The sequence below is a fragment of the Haliotis rubra genome, unplaced genomic scaffold (assembly GCF_003918875.1).
Source record: "Haliotis rubra isolate DU_JTF1 unplaced genomic scaffold, ASM391887v1 Scf8, whole genome shotgun sequence".
Classification (NCBI taxonomy): Eukaryota; Metazoa; Mollusca; class Gastropoda; order Lepetellida; family Haliotidae; genus Haliotis; species Haliotis rubra.
This window is the reverse complement of record NW_025767523.1, coordinates 2,612,720-2,629,702: the sequence shown is the minus strand read 5'-3', so window position 1 is coordinate 2,629,702 and position 16,983 is coordinate 2,612,720. Positions and strand designations below refer to the sequence as shown.

The 16,983-nt window shown below is 42.4% G+C and overlaps 1 protein-coding gene across 2 annotated transcripts; it reads right to left on the bottom strand.

The window, feature by feature from the left end:
- Window positions 1–1,495: 1,495 nt before the first annotated feature.
- Window positions 1,496–16,775, bottom strand: LOC124261436 (dynactin subunit 5-like). Of its 2 annotated transcripts, XR_006894322.1 has the most exons (7): window positions 16,635–16,775; window positions 16,207–16,275; window positions 12,689–12,807; window positions 11,490–11,601; window positions 11,029–11,131; window positions 2,321–2,742; window positions 1,496–2,287 (listed from the first exon to the last, which is right to left on the bottom strand). XR_006894322.1 is itself a non-coding variant. In XM_046695753.1 (6 exons), the coding sequence occupies exons 1-6, from the start codon at window positions 16,680–16,682 to the stop codon at window positions 2,639–2,641; spliced, it is 555 nt and encodes a 184-aa protein (XP_046551709.1). In that variant the 5' UTR covers window positions 16,683–16,775; the 3' UTR covers window positions 1,496–2,638. The 2 variants fall into 2 exon arrangements, 1 of the variants encoding a protein (XP_046551709.1); XM_046695753.1 differs by having other exon boundaries at window positions 1,496–2,742.
- Between the last annotated feature and the right edge of the window lie 208 nt (window positions 16,776–16,983).

The window sequence follows — 16,983 nt, the reverse complement described above, 5'->3', positions numbered from 1 at the left end:
TTTGACCACATCATACAATGACTGTGTCACACAAATTCCTTCCCGTGACATGTCCATTTAAAATCTAGGTAATTGTCACTGACTTGTTTTCCATGTTTGACTCTATTCTTTTTTCCCATGTTTATTTTGTAACCCAATAATCCAGCTATATGACAGCGATCTGTAAATAGTCGACTCTTTGGCCATGTCGGATCATATCACTTGATACAGAAACACCTATAAAAAGCCAGCACAGGTAATTAAAATAATTGTGGGAAGCAATTAAAGTAATTTTTGTAAGTCTATAGCTATCTACTTCCTAGTGTTTCATTCAACTGGTGAAGGATTAAGATCATACTTCAAAACGTCGTGTTCCTCATAATAAAGACGTTGACATACATACATGATTCTCACTTTCTAAATGAGGTAATAGTCGTGTCTGCCACATGCTATTTTATACAATACACACAAGGTAGCCGATGTATGTCAAATAAGAATACTAGTTTCTGAAGTTAAGCCTTTTCCAGCAAATCCAAGATTATTTCACTCATTTTAGTAAGTAGTTGAGATCCATTGAAACTTCTTTTGCATAATTTGTTCGAAGCAAATGTTCATTTACTCTGTTTACAACAACTCTGTTTATTTGGATGCATGCTTTCCTTGGTTTTATACTATATTAACAATTTGTTCCACAATTTTGTCATGAACATATTAAAAGAGAATTAATTTTGTACGATGAAAAAGTCTCTCAAATATAATCCCTGACCAGTTAGTCTTCTTACTACAAGAGTGTGGTGTCATTTTCAACAAGTAAAAGGAATGGTACCAATGGTTATCACATCAGATCAATGTATGTTGTTTATTTGTGAGTATTTAACATGGTCATTTGACAGTCTTGATATGAACCTTATCCCAGATAACACTGTACTGTTAGTAACTTAGTTTTGATGTATTTCATGTTTGTTTACATGAATGAGACTGGAATCGTATATATCAGGTAAATATGACTGGATTGTGTTTTTAAAGTCTTATTCTTATGTCAGCATGTACAGAACATGAGAGTATTAAAAACGTTTTAAAACTATTCTGAGAAGTATGAACTTATTTTTAAAATATCTCTGTACCCATGAGTTGTGTAGTGAGTCTTTCATAAGAAAGCAGGCAGACTCATCCTCATCTCTACAAAATGTTTCTCTGAATTAGCTGAGCTTCAGTACCTGTGATGCTTAGTTGGGAACATCAAATGCCAAGTTTCATCTATAATAATATGTATTTTCAACAACAGGTATTGTCACTAATATTTTCGATTTAATGAAGCTACAGAAAACATTTCTTGCCAACAAAGATCAACTTTTCAGAAAGTTTAAATTTTCAATGATTATGTCAGTGAGGATGGGTCAGCCACTTTGATCAACTGTGTTGTGACATGATCAACAAAGTACCTCATATTTTAAAAGCAGAAACATGTCTTAATATGCATTCAAACATCTTCTTGATAAAAATAAGAAAAACAATCTTGAGGTAACATCGAGTTTTTATTGAAAGAAATATATTGAAGAATTTCATTGTCGCTTTGCAACCAAACATAAATTTACTTGTATTTTAGATGTCATAAATAAACTTATCTTTCATGACAACAAATTGGCCTTTAAATGTCTCAAAGTTTTCAGAAGCTGTACTCAAACGTAAAAGTTCGATATTTCTAAGGCTGCAATGATAAGTCATAATGAAGTAAGCTATAATCACCATGTTGTAATCAATATGTAAACAACGAAAATATATTGCACAAGCATTTAACACAAGAGACCATATAGCCCAGGAAATGCATATTTATTCATGAAACAAAACTGAAACAATATACAGTGAGTTGCGTTTAACGAAAGCATTTCAGTCACATGGTTGTCAGCTTCACGTGGCAGGAAATCGCTGGTGCCATTCAGACACATTTACCATGTTGATGAAACCCACAAACACAGGTATGAGCTGGCAAACCAAGGATTTAAATAATGGGAGTCTGGGATTTATAAACAGTTAAAGGATCCTTCATCAACTAAGGGCCACAACTCTAGGCCACCTGAAGCTAGGCTTTTCCCTTTCCCATTGCTCTAAAATGCTGGTAGTAGTTGACAGTGACGTCCACCTATGCTTCCAAAACACTATGCAACAAATCATGCTCTATAAATCATTTTATGCATGAACAGTGCTGTTTTGAAACTGCCATAATTAAATACACCTCCACTTTGGATCAGGTATTATTCCCAAACATGTCCAGTATAGTTTTAAAGCAGAATGACATACCAGACCATTCCTATAAAGAGTTATGTGGTATATACAGTTAAACATTGTGTTGAAGATGAACGGGCCTACAAAAACACTCTGAGCTATCCAACGTTTAACACAAACGCAAAATGATGTTTGAAGAAGAAATGATGGACAAGCTTTTACTTCAAGACAGTCGGAAGTCTGAATCATCAAAGTTCGGCAGTGTTTGACAGTATAACATGTAACACATTTGATATCTGCCCAAATGTCAAGAAACAGCTATATAAAATGAGGATTTCAGCATGAGTCTCTCCGAATTTACCAAGGAAATGTTGATGCAAGCAATATACAAATAAATAGATGAATGTCAGGTCCCTGTGTGACCAGGTGACTGAAGCTAGGCTTTTCCCTTTCCCATTGCTCGAAAATGCTGGTAGTAGTTGACAGTGACGTCCACCATCAGATCCTGGGTACACTCTGGTAGCTCCCCATTGCATTTACCTGCCATACAAAGTGGTGAGTGAGTTGAATTGAGTTGAGTGCGGTTGGGTTTTACGTCACATCAGGATTATTCCAGCCACATATTGACGAGATCAAGTCTGCATTCATAAACATTTTAAGTACAAAATCCAAATGAGTTTTATTTTAAACACATATACATTGACTTATCCAACACCCTGTATAAGCCGACATTTTTCCCCGGTCCCCGTGAGTGTCGGATTATACATCTTCCACTGCATATTCATTACAATCAGAAAATGTCACAGCACCAAATTCAAAAGCAAGCAAATTGTTATTCACATTACAGAGTTACAATTTATGATACAGGTCAACTTCCCTCAAGCAGATTACAATGAGATGCTCGCTCACTCGGGAAAACAGATCTTTCAGATTTCTCGCATCATAATGTGCATCCCTTGCAGGTGAAAAGTCCGCACAGTCAAGCAGAATATGCTTGATGGTGAACACTTCATGGCAAGACACAAATGGGAGGTCCATTCCCATCCGTTTTCAGCAAATAGTCACGAGTAAACCTACTGTGGCCAATATGACATCGACATTGTCATAAAATTACATCATCACATCTTCGTGTGAGCGAATTGAGTGTGTGAGTGAGGAAGGGAGGGAGGGAGTCTCCTGGGCAACATCTCAGCCATACCGTCAATGAGGAAGTGAGTGGGTCTCGTTTGATGCTGCAGTTGTCAATAATTAAGGCAAGACAAGGAATAACAACATTTTAGGGTATGGTGCAATTTGTCAGTTTTTAAACTATGAAATGTTATCGATAAGGAACAGGAGTCTTCACATGTTCATACTTCTTGTATTTTTTCAGTATTTAGGTTTTTTGACATTATTACTTATTTGCAGTTTTCCACAAGTAAGTGCCCCTTAGTGAAGAACTGCAGAACTGCAGTTGAGTGTTTGACCTATTGGAGAAACTGTGGATATTTTTGTTTTATGTAAATGAAAGGCCAATGAAAGAAACTTGCACATGGAATGGCAGTTGAATGATTAATTTTGAAAATTTTAACTATAAATTGTATATTTATATACTTATCCTATCTCACGACTTGCACCTCTCTCTCTTCATTCGACCATGAGTGGAAGCGAATTAAAACTTTGCTCAAGACCTACCTTGCCCCTCTCCCGTGCTGTGCATGCCTTCCTGTCTCAGTCGTGCTCACTAGTCCATGACAGCCGCGAGGCATCGCGAGTCCTCACCCACATGATCACCCTCACATACTCATTCTACCGATCTTGGAGCCATAAAAGGACAAAACCGGAACGGTGGTAATCTATGTAGTGGGGAGGTAGGGAGGGACTTTATCGCGTGAGATAGGATAAGTATATAAATATACAATTTATAGTTAAAATTTCAAATTTTAAACTTATCCTATCTCACACGACTTGCACTTATCCCACGGTAGGAAGGTGGGTCATAGATTACCCGAATTCAAGCGATAACAGCTAGTGTTACGCCCAAACAACCGTAGGAAGCAACTGCAAGGTAGGGCAATAACTACCAAGTTACTACGTCGAGGGTTAGGTCGAACCCATTGACTTACTAAGCACAATTGCTCCCAGGGACCGAGATTCCCGAGCAATGTGGTGTTCAGTCACTACCTTCACTTAAGTGAAAGGACGCGAGCTTAACGAGTGTAATCAGTCGCATCGCCACGATTTCCAAAAGGTACCCCGTAATAAAGTCAAACGACTAGTATCGGGCCAGCCCCTGCTTCAAAACAACCCCCACAGACACCGTCGAGGGAGGGTGAAAGAGAAATTGAATCGTAAAACTCACAAATTTTAGCGTTCAGTACCACAACATCATCTTATGACTTCCATTACTTACCACAATAAGATCACATAGATGTGTATAGGCGCTTAGGAGTATGAGCAGCCACGAAGTGTAACACTTGCCGGGGAAGGACTCCACTTCACTGACTTAATTACTCCGTGGAGCAGAGGACAGTAAGTGAGGTGGCGACTGCACTCTGTAGTCTCAAACAAATGAGAGGAGAAAATCTAAATCCCGGAAGAAATAAAGACGTAAATCAGAAAAGTTTTTCAGATTTATTCAGATTGTACACAAGCAGAAACGATCGCGACTTGGGATCAACTGCACAGTGGGATCCATATAGCATCGAGCACCAGGAAGTTCATTATCTGCGCATGTTGTGCCGCTGATAACTGCTGGGCAAGGACGAAAGTGGTCCAAACTGATGAAGGCCTTGAATATCCGTCACCGACACATCTCTGAGGTAATGAGGCGAAAATACCGTGTCAGATAAGCCAAAACACCCCTCCATTATGGCAGTTAACGAGCAGTTGCTATGCAACGCCATAGTAAGAAACCAAAGCCCTGGTTTCATGAGGGTTGACTGCCGTAAGGTGGTGGCAAAACCGGCAAAAAGTGTAGGCCTGTAGTATTGTAGCTCGTAGCGTAATATAGAAAGTGTTGTCGCGAAACTTCCGCCTTGGAAGCCGTGAACAAGGGTATAAATAGTCTCTTACGCGATCGGCGGCGCTCTTGCGATGCTTTAAGGTAAAATGCGAAGTGCTCTGACTTTGGACAAAGAGACAGATCTTCAACATCTGCTGGACCCAATATGGTAGACAAAGGCGGGATTGTAAAAGGCGATCAGGGACATTGACCCGGCAACTGGTTTTGCAATAAAATCCCAGCGCCAATCCCAACAATACCTTGCCATGTCTACTCTGTTCAAAACGGACACGTTTGATATCTAGAGCATCCAGTTCCTGATATACGTGCGCTGTGGCCGAAAGGCAATAAGAAAAAGGTCTTGAATGAAACTTGTTCAAACTCCTTGTCCTGTAAGTGCGGGTTCATAATGCTCGGGACACTAAGTGGTTGCAGGACCCGCGGATAAGTCCCAAGCTGGTGGACGAAATTTCCTGGATTGGTCGGCCTAAGCTTAAACGAACAGAAGTAAGTACTGCAGTTCGGGCACCGTCCGAAACCTTCCCATTGCCAGAAGTGCGTGGCTAGGACGAGATTAAGAGCCATGAAGTAGGTGGCTAAAGTGGAACCTTTGGTTTCCTTGTAGCCCATAAAATGTTGTAAATATTCATAACAACCTGGGAGTGAAGCAGTAGTAGGGAAGGCGATACCTTTGACCCGACAATAACATTCAAATTTCTTCCCACTTATCGTCATAAAAGAACGGGTAGGCGTCACGATGAGCTGCAGTGATAGCTGAGGGCCACTCTGTAGAGAATAACCTTTGGCTATTAGTGATTTCTGCAAATGTGCCATCACGTGAAGATTGAGCGTCTGTGGTGACTTCGTGATACCTCCAGTCGCGGATGAACTAGTAGGCCCGTACGCGGGAAGAGAATGCTGCTTGACTGACTAGACTTTTAGGCCGACGAACCAACTTCTAAGCTGGCCAAAATGAAGCTACCAAAATGTAGTTGTACTTTGTTGGTTAACAGAATTTTCCTGAATGACCTTGTGAAGTAGAGCGGGAGGTGGAAACGCCATAGCGTTGAGGCCTTCCCAAAGGAATAGGCAGGGCGTCGTGATCCCAAGCTAGTGGATCTGGAATTGGAATCACGCAGATCTCCGGCGGTTGGGAGTTGAACGAAAGTGGCAAACCAGAATTACGACACTTTCGGTCGAGAGATGGGTAAATTATCGTCGAAAAAATCTTGGGCAGGAGTTGCTTACTCTGGTAGGCTGACGAGGCGACTGGAAACGAGACAAGCGTCGGCAATCGTTCTTTGTTCCCGAGGAATGTGCCTGGCTCTTGCGGCGATGTTGAGAGAATCTATCAGAAGATAGAAAGCAGAAACATCCACTGTAGGAGTGCTGCTGAACCCCGTCGACCCTAGGTGATTACGATGTACCACACTACCGTCGAGTTGTCGGACTGTATCAGCAGGTGAGACATCTTGAGTAGAGCAGCCCAGTGCTGAATCGCCAGTAATACTGCCTTGAACTCCAGAATGTTTATGTGGGGTGGACTTGTCTTCGGACGACCACTGCCCTGCAGCGATGCTGAAGGAAGTAGTCATTAACCTTCTGTAGAGAGGCGTCCCACAAACAACTGATGGAGTTGGACTGAAGGGCACCAAAGAGATGCGGCGCCAAACATTCTGTGCGTTGAGCAACCAAGCGTAAAGTGGAACTATAGTTCCCTGGGTAACGAATCAACACCTGAGGGTTGTTGGTCTTTTGAAGATGAGGCGCCATAGAAATAACTGAAGTGAAGCGAAGCTGCAGTTGACCTCTGTAAGTCAGAGCCTGAGCTGGCGTTAAGACGCCAACAACTCCTGCCACTGGCGTAGAAAGTTCTGGGGGTGATCAAGACTATGAGGAACCAGGCGGCTGAATTTTGATCCACCTGTCCTGGGGAACAAAACAACTTTGGCTTGTTCTGTGTCGAGAAGATTGCTCCTATGAACTGAAGTCTGCGAGTCGGTGTTAACTCCGACTTCGTGAATTGAGGAGCCACCCCTAACTGTTTGAGCAGCCTGATGGTGAACTCCCCGATGGATTTGAAGAACGTTTGGATCCTGTTTGTGCCTGAATACAATCGTCGATATAGCTTTCGAAAGTCACCCCCAATGTAGGAAACTGCTGATGGGTTTGGTTACCCGAAAGTAAAAAAGCGGGGCACGGGTCAGAGATTCCAAATGGAAGGACGCTCCATTGGTAGTGATGGCCCCGAAGGTGAACCTGAGGATATTTCGATGATCTGGGTGAAAGTCGGAATGTGCAGGTATGCGTCTTGAAGATCTAGGGATATGGAGGAAATCCCTTTCTTCAGAATTGAGCCGAGGAAGACCGACCGATACCATCGCGAAAATGAGGTGGGTTGTTGCAGAATCCCGGCGTTAATGTCTTCATATTATTGAAGATGAGACGCTTAACTTGCTGGAGTTTTCTTTGGCACCAGAAAAATCGAGGAGTAAAATCCTGGAGTTATGCACACCTGATCTAGGTGTTTCTATTGCATGTTTCTCCAGTAGAGTTTGGATTTGTCGAAAAGGACTGCAGCCCGATCCAGAGGGATATATTTGCTGCAAGGGGTTGAGTGGTGAGGGTGGATCCCCACCACAGGCAGTCGATAGCAGTGCGGAATGAGAGTCATTGTGACAAAAGGATCTCCCAGAACCTCCCAGTTGGGAGCAAACAGACCTAACCTCCCTCCTACAGGGGAATCGAACACTGGAACCACCGGATCCGGCAGAACCAATCGAGCCTGACTCCGTGAGTCACTGTTTGGACTGTCTATGTCCAGTTCCGATGTCGGGTCGATAGGGCGTAATGGATGCGGAACTACCGAAATGGCCTCCTGCCTCTGCCACGTGTTTGAGAAGGCGCCGTGCTCTTCACTTACAGTCCCGGAGGTCTGGGTTGGAAGGGGTAATTGTGGTTCGGCGATGTCGAGGAATAGAATCTTGGAGCTGATTTTTTGCAATTCCAAGAGATCAACAGATACTTGAAATTGGTTTAAGACGGTCCCACCTTGGATGCATTTCAGCAATAGCCCCACTGAACAATCGTGATCTCCCACCATGGTTGAGATTTAATAAATAATTCAGCCTTGAATCTATCTTCCCATGAGGAGAAATTCAACGGACCCGTCGCCATTGCAAGTAAATAGCCAAAAAAATGAGACAATTGCTCAAGACCACCTGGAATTGGTCTAAAATCAGAGTCATACACCCCTGATGTATGCGCCCTGGTCCGTGATATGCATGGTTGACCGCTCCGCAACAGCGCCAAAGCTGAAATAATGCAGCTAATGGCAGGGATAGCATGGCTAACCGTGAAGTATCTAAGTGAGCCAATTTCCTGTCTTCCACCAAATAACGGCGAAATGGAAGCTTGCCATTACAGACCATGGAAATGTCATCATCGACTGAAGGTGCCGCTGACCAAAGTTTCACACCATGAGTATGTGCGTGGATGGTCTGAACCTTGGAGCAGATAAACCATCCTTCGTCCTTCTAAGCTTGTTGAAAGCCGCGTCTAAGAGAAAAGGCAAATTGTTGAAGACATGGACGCCAAAGGAAGTGTGATACTGGCAACATCTCATTAGTATTTGGCATAAGGCGGGCCAAATCATCTGGAGATTTTACTAAGAGGTAGCTGAAGTTTTTCAACTATCCAGGCTAACACGCTGAGCGGTTCAACAACATCAAAACTGCCATCAGGAGGGAGATGTCCTGACTGCCCAGGTGAAGGGAAGTAGTCTGAGATCGAGTCCGATCCCTCAAATCCCCAGAACGATTATTGCTAAGCACGCCAGTATCGATTGTTGAACATGTGAGGACGAGTGACACTGATTCCAAGCAGACGTAACGGCACGAAGCTACGGTATCTAAATCCTGGCGCTGGAGCCGGAATCAATAGCAGGATTCCAAGACTCAGCAATAATCTGTGACCAGGGCAAAATAGAAGTGGAAAAGGCGTGAAGGTGAACGCTGATCCACTGAAGCGTAACGCTGCCTAGCAGGTGAAACCACCCGTGACAGAACGGCGCTGTTGATTTGTACTATCATGCGGAAGGCACTGACCGTAAGACGCTAATTAGCACTAAGCTGGCTAGAGGGGATATTCTGATTCCCTGAGGTGAATGAGACCGATTTCTATTATCCCTCTGACGCAAAGACACCAAAGCGGTTAGGTGAACCCGATGGAAATCGCGAACCACTTCGACTAGGTGAGACTGAATCCATTCACGGGAATCTAAACGCTGTGGTGAGTCGAACGGAAACACCTGTTGAGGTGAATTGAGTCGGGAATGTGAACCGGTTCGTCCTGGTGAACCCATTTGAGCACGATGGAAACAGTGCACGCCAGAGGAACCCATTCGACACGTAAATCAGTTCGGATCAACTGAACTCATTCGAGGATGTTTCTGGTGAGCCGCCTCGGCCGTGGAGCCGGTTCGGCAAGGTGAGTCGGTTCCGCATGGTGAGCCGGCTCGGCTGTGTGAGTCGGCTCGGCTGTGAGCCGGCTCGGGCGATGTGAGTCGGTTCGGCAGAGTGAGCCGTTCGTAAGGTGAGCGGTTCGGCTGTGTGAGTCGGCTCGGCTGTGTGAGCCGGCTCGGGCTGATGTGAGTCGGTTCGCAGGGTGAGCCGGTTCGGTAAGGTGAGCCGGTTCGTTATATGAGTCGGCTCGGCTGCGTGAGCCGCCTCGGCGATAATGGAGTCGGTTCGCAGGGTGAGCAGGTTCGGGCGGGTGAGCCGCCTCGGCGGGGTGAGCCGGCTCGGAAAGTGAACGAGACCTGTGAACGACTCTTGCCAGCCGTGGAAGAACGCATTCAACCTTGCACCAGATGGTGATTCAACTCATGTGGGTGAATTGTTCCGCTAGATGAAACCGCGGAATTAGGAGAACGGGTACGCTCCAACCGCCGACCATCCCCGCTTTGACGGATGAATGCTTAGAAGTTCTCAAGTCTGTGATCGTTCGAAGAAACAGACCCACGAGATAATGTAGATCGCGAGGTCTGGCGTAGAAGAAATATCAGTCATTACCACCCTGGTACGCTCCTGAGAACGTGAACTGGGAGAAGGAACCTCCCTAAAAGCCTTCTCACGCTCTCAGATAAATAGGAATCTGACTGGTTGGCCCATAAAATCTTCTGGTCAGGCGCAGACGGCCGATTGAGAACGGGTGAGCAGTGAGGGTGGAAGCGATCTAAGCATTGTTTCTTAGCGGAGATGGACCAGACCCTGCAGAAATAGTCCTAGCCCTATCTGCCAAACGCCTGGCACAAGCACGCTTGTAAGATTTAAACGCCTCATTAGACAGACCTGAACACTTAGGACAGCTGCGTGTGTCCCAGTCACAAACACCCACATTAATCAACACACGATGTGTGAGGGTCCCATGCTGAAAATACTTTATTACAACGGACGAAAAACTTCCGCTTATCTGGCCTTAACAGGCTTAACCATTTTGAGCAATTCTCAGATCTAAAATTTTCATCCGCCCACTCAGTGGAGCCGACAAGAAAGAGAATGAGTATGTGAGGTGATCACTGCAGGAGGGACTCGCGCGATGCCCTCATGCTGTCATGGACTAGTGAGCACGACTGGAGACAGGAAGGCATGCACAGCACGGGGAGAGGGGTAGGTCTTGAGCAAAGTTTTAATTCGCTTCCACTCATGGTCGAATGAAGAGAGAGAGGTGCAAGTCGTGAGATAGGATAAGTTAAACATATTGTTTTTGAATGTTTTTCTATTGGAGTCCACCTTTGTGTACGTCCATCAGACAGTTGTGTAGGTGAAGGGAGGTAACTGTACCTGGTGATCCTGAAAAGACTGTGAAAGAGGGGACAACTGTTTCTGGCGGCAACACTGTATTATCAGCTATGGCACAGCAGTCCTTGAGGACAGATCGACGACCCTGCAGAATGGAAACATATGATGTGGTAGTAACTTCACTCCTTATATAAACCCTGAATATGGACAACCAAACCATATCTGTCATAGATCCGATGTTCTATTTATTGGTTGATAGATGTATTTCTGACATTTACAAAATATAAAAAGCATGAAAATTATACGATATAACAAAATTGTCATGAACCTGGCCTCAGGTGAGAGTTCTAAAGGGCTCGAAGTTGGGACACCTCTGAGAAATATCCATTACTTATGGTTCAATCTCGCAGAAACACTACCTGAATGGTATGACCGAAACATAATAAGAAGCATATTAATATTTAATACTTTCAAACTGACATGTTATGGAATATCACACTTACAATGATGCAGTTCTTGCCTATATGAACATAGGACCCAACCTGAGCTGCGTTGATAATGGAGTCTTCTTCAATCAACACATGATCACCTATATGCAAGGGGAAGAACGCGACACTGAAACAGACAAGTTTAATGTTCATCAAGAATATCCAGTGTATTAAATTTCCATTCTATTGTTGACCCGTTCATCTCAGACTTACATCCTTTGTTTCATCTCTTTAAGTCCTTATACATTAATTATTATAACAGACTTTTCATCCATTGAATGAAGAACAAATCAAACTGCCTCTTATGACGTGTGAACCCTACTTAAGCATAGATCAAATTCAAAATTAGAGTTTCGTATGAGCAAGCAATATGTATAATATCAGACAACTGCTGTTAAAATGTCTTTTGGAAATTAAATCTTCCCGAGTATGAAGACAGAGCGTGAGGTGACAGAGGAGGCAAGTCCTTTTACTACAAGACATTCTGGTTGTATTTGAAATGACACTCAAAGGCAAGTAATGTACAAGTGAAACCACTGTTTACTTTAATCATGGAAACACATTGTTATTTGGCTCGATGTTTATTATTTGCATCAATCATTCAAACTGGACTTAAAACAAAGCTCTGGTGGCAAATGGTCCAGGGGGTACAGATTGTTTGCCCGACAATAGATGTAAATGAAACATAGATAAATTCCAATATCAATTTTTCATGGATAAATAAAATAAAAGAACAAAACCTATTTTGTCAATGCTGTTTTTGAAATCATTTATTCATATTGAAAGCAGCAGTAAATGATCAGGGATCAGTTGGGAGAATATTTTCACATTTAACCCATTTCTAGTTTTTATTTAGTATTATCTTTCATCAATCAGTTTTTTAAGACAATTCAAAAGTGTAGCTTTATCCTGAGATACCTTTCAGGCCATTATTTGTGGACAGTTGGGAGAATATTTTTTATAAACTTGAAATTATGAAAGATGCTCAAGCCATGGGAACAAGCTCTCCTACAAATATGAACAAGTACAACATGGACTACACTACCACAGTATTATAAAATCAGGTTGAGTTGTAGACTGTGCTTACATAGTATATGCATTTAAGGACCCCTAAACCTTTACTCCAGGATTATGACAGTGTCCCTTGGACTCTTATACTTAATTTGGTACACTGGTGACATGTTACCAGAAAGTTACCTAAATATGTCACTCACCCTTTGCTGAACTTCTTAAACGCTGGCCTGATCACAGCTCCTTTGTTGATGACACAGTGACGACCTATCCTGACATTGGCCAGGTCCCCTCGTATCACACAGTCGGTCATTATGATTGTCTGCAACAGATATTGGCATTGTAATGTGTGAGTGAGTTCGGATGAATCCCTGGTGCTCCTAAGGCATGCAACTGACCACAACAAGCTGCAGAGCCTTAGATGCCATGGTCATCTGTGACCACTATATTACAATAAAGACTCTTCTGTCAGTTAATAATATTGTCTTTAATGTGCAATATTCATGACACATGAAAGTAGCCTGTAAATAATCTTGTATGGATTAGACAATCCAGTGATTGAAATAATGGGCAATAAACAACTCTGTCGGGGCACGATGACATACTTCATCAACCAACGACCAACTGTTCCTTAAAGCCACAGCCTACAACTAGGTGTCTGGGGACCATTTCTACTCCAGAAGCCCTAACACTTCACAATTTAGTTGCCTTTTATGAGTACCAATGCGATACTGGGATGACATATTCCATCCAGTGTCTCCACAGGGTAATAGGTCATACTTATTTCTGTAGAAGTATACTGAAAGGAAAAAGAAACGTTGTAATATTGGAAATGGCATTTAAGTATCGTTTCTTTTGCCCTTGTTCAGTAGATATGAGAAGTGATAGATCAAATCACATTTATGAGATCTCAATAAAATCTGACCTTAGTTACTGGTAGGTCTACTGCAAAACAAAGATCTGAAGATATCTGTTTATAGTTCACATCAGAACCACCTTTCACAAAGAAATCATCAACATAAAGTCCAAAATGCAAATCCAAAACCAGCTTCCTGGCAACAACACCTTCGAAAACATTATAAAATGAAAAAAAAGGAACATTCTAGAAGTAGAATGTCTCACAGAGAGCCTAGATAGTGTTGCAGTACTTCACACAGACAATGCAAAGTCTCCTCCGTTCAAATATTAATCCCACTGAGGCAAGAGGCAGATGATGATTATTACAGATTCAGTCAGGGCCTGTAACAGTAGTTTAAAACACTCCTGTTGACATTTTCAATTGGGATAAATATCCTGACTGTCACTTTCCTGATCTGGAAAACAATGTCCTGATAGGTCAGATGAAAGGTCATTCAGACTGGACCAGTAACTGGGTGTCTTTGGTATGGGTTGGCAATTAAGATCAAAGGAATAAAATCAACTAACATGCCAACAACCTCAGAAACGAACTTGTCATATGCTTCATCCAGAGTGAGTGAGTGAGTGAGTTGGGTTTTACACCGATTTTAGCAACATTCAAGCAATATCATGGCGGAGGACACCAGAAATGGACTTCACACATTGTGCCCATGTGGGGAGTCGAACAGGACCTTCGGCAGTGACGCAGTGACGCTTTTAACCACTAGGCCACCCCATGGCCATGCTTCATCTCGAGATGTATAGTCAGGGCGGTAATCCGTCCTCGTTTAATTCCAATCCACCGACTTAACGCGCTACTCACTGGGCACCAAATCATCTCCTATATATTGTATAAAATTGACACCTCGTTAGTCCGATGATTCAGCTTCTGCCTCCAACGCTGGTCAGTCAGAACGGATTGGACTAATTAAGTTGTAAACAGCTGCGCTAATCCAGCGATTGAAGTTGTCAGCTGCCGACTGGCCCCGCCCAAAGTACGGTCTTTAACAAGAAGCGTGGATGACCTCGAAATGTTCAGTGATTGGCTGAGAACTTTTGATAGACAGTGTAGGTCACGTGGTCGTTATGTGATACTTCGTGGACAATGCAGCCAGCCACAATTGCAAACATGTGAAGTTGACAAATGTCAAAGTTCATTTTCTTCCTCCCAACACTACATCCCGGATTCAGCCACTTGATGCTGGTATTATTCGGACATTTAAAGCTTATTACAAGAGATCATTAGTGAGACATTTCAACGATGTGCAGAAGATGACAAACCTCAGTGTATAAACTTAAGAGAAGCCTTGCGATTCGTGAAATCTGCATGGGCAGATGTTTCTTTGTCAGGCGATCAAGAACTGTTTCAAGCATGTCGAAATTCTGCCAAGTCAAGAATCCCAGATTGGTGAAACTGATGATCTCGAAGATGATATCTTGCTTTGCCGACTTGAAAAGGCTACTTCAACTTCCCATCTGATGATGAAAACATGTAAGCCTGATGATGCCATCGATGCCTATGCCAACGAAGAAACTTGTGATTCACTGACTTCAGAGAACATCATAGAGATGGTGACAGCTGCAGATGATCAGATTGAAAGTGAAGAAGAAGCAGAAGACACGGTCACCCTTCCGTCTTTAACAGACATGAGACTGTATCTCGGTAACATCATTACGCATTCACGAAAGTGCCAGGGTGACATCGAAAATGCAGATAAAGCAATGGCAATGCTCTATTCTTTAAAACAACCTTTGCCGCGAGCCCACCATTAAAGACTACTTTCGTAAGTAAAATGTGTGAGTGAAACAATGTGTAATAAATCCAGTGATTGTCTTTGATGTTTTGTTTTGATTTCTTTGATATCAAGGGGAAGTAACTTGCATATACTGTGGTTTCAGCTAGAGCGTTTCACTATCCGAACGCTTTTTAAAGAAACCAAACTGTTCGTATTAATCTAGGCCTGACTGTAAATGGGTATGAGTGAAAATAGAGGAAAATGACCAGAGGGTCTTTCTCCTTGGATTGAGACGATTCACAAGAATGACCCAAGCGTGATCAAATAAGAGGAATTCCATAGAAAATTCTCATCCCTGTTCATCTTCATTGTTTGAATATTAGAATCATATGTCAGAGAAAGCACTTGTTCAGACTACTTGGTGCCAAAATCATTGATTTTTAAGCATTAAAGAAAATGGACACAATACATTGGGACATCTCATCTAGTGCTGATTGCCTCAATCTCAATCATTTCACAGATCTCATATGCCTCATTGATCTTAGGGTTAGTTGTACTAGGGTTAAGGGAGGTTTGTCCCAACTGTATCTTTCGCCTGTGAATCCTCTTTCTGGTGAAACACCCTTCACCATTCTTATGGCTGAAAACCTTAAGAGTACAGAGCAATGGAATTTAATGGAGTACCAGCAGTTCACCACACCATTGCTACTCTTTCAAACAGGTCAATGATCCTTGGTGTTAGTTATCCATCTCTTATAAGGAATTTACCAATACAGCTAAAGGAAACTACAACTTTTATCAAGTTTCAAATTTCCCAGAGATAACAGCTACTTTACATGTGCATACAAGAGCAATGATGACATGGTATATAAGCATTCATAACCTGTTATAGTGCCTGTGGTCACAGGGCAAAGTCTTGGAATATAAGATTAACTCATAAGCTTTGATTAGCTTCAAGCAGGTAAAATGATTTCAACCTTCCACAAAGCACTAATTGAAATCAGAATTTGGTAAAGTGCATAAACCCCTTAGAAAAATATTACATTGAAATTTTTAACAATCGTTTGAGGACATCTACCCGTGCTTACCTTTCCATTGATGACAATGTTCTGGCTGCCACAGAGTACAGACTGCCGACTGACTTTGTTTCCTGATGCCTGGAAATACATGATGAACGACAATAGACATGCAATTTCCTGGGCAATTAAATATAAAATAGAATATAGACAAAATTACATGGTGAAACAATTTACACAGAAGACTATGATAGTATGATACATGTGCTAAATGTTTGTATAGGTTACCCACGTTGCAAAATTATGTAGGTTCTGCAACAAACACTCAATGCACTCATCTGGTATGTGATGAAGTACAATATTAATTAAATAATTGCAACAACATCATCAACAACAGGTTTATGATTTCATTGATTTAACCAGTCACCCACGGAGTTGGAATCTACAATTATCCAGAGACCATCTTTAAATTCACATGTAAACGGCTTTGTACGACCTACCGTTTCAATATATTCGGCATTCGAATAAAACACATCCTGCAGTTCCATAGTGAGTGTTTTTATCTCATTCCGATTTGCAGTTCCTGAAACCTATGAAATCCTGTCAAAAACTCTGTGATGGCGGACGATGAATGAGAGTTATCTCCCTTTCGTTACGTGGCAGACCACTAGCAAAACTTCCGTTCACTGATGAACATATCTGAACTTTGTCGCTCGGATGGACTTTGGAACCACACATGTCGAATGGAAGAATTAAAAGGAATGATACTTACGTCCAATATACCACGTCGTAACAATAATATTCTAAAGTATGTATCCAACTGACAAAGTATTCGCGTTCAATGCCAAA

What these genes read in the sequence shown, in the direction of transcription:
- LOC124261436 (XM_046695753.1), bottom strand. Translation starts at nt 16,682, where the DNA reads ATGGAACTGCAGGATGTGTTTTATTCGAATGCCGAATATATTGAAACG. An exon ending in ACATTGTCATCAATGGAAAG is followed by an intron (nt 12,808 to 16,206) that starts GTAAGCACGGGT and finishes TATCTGTTGCAG; the next exon opens with ACAATCATAATGACCGACTG. An exon ending in TTTAAGAAGTTCAGCAAAGG is followed by an intron (nt 11,602 to 12,688) that starts GTGAGTGACATA and finishes TGTCTGTTTCAG; the next exon opens with TGTCGCGTTCTTCCCCTTGC.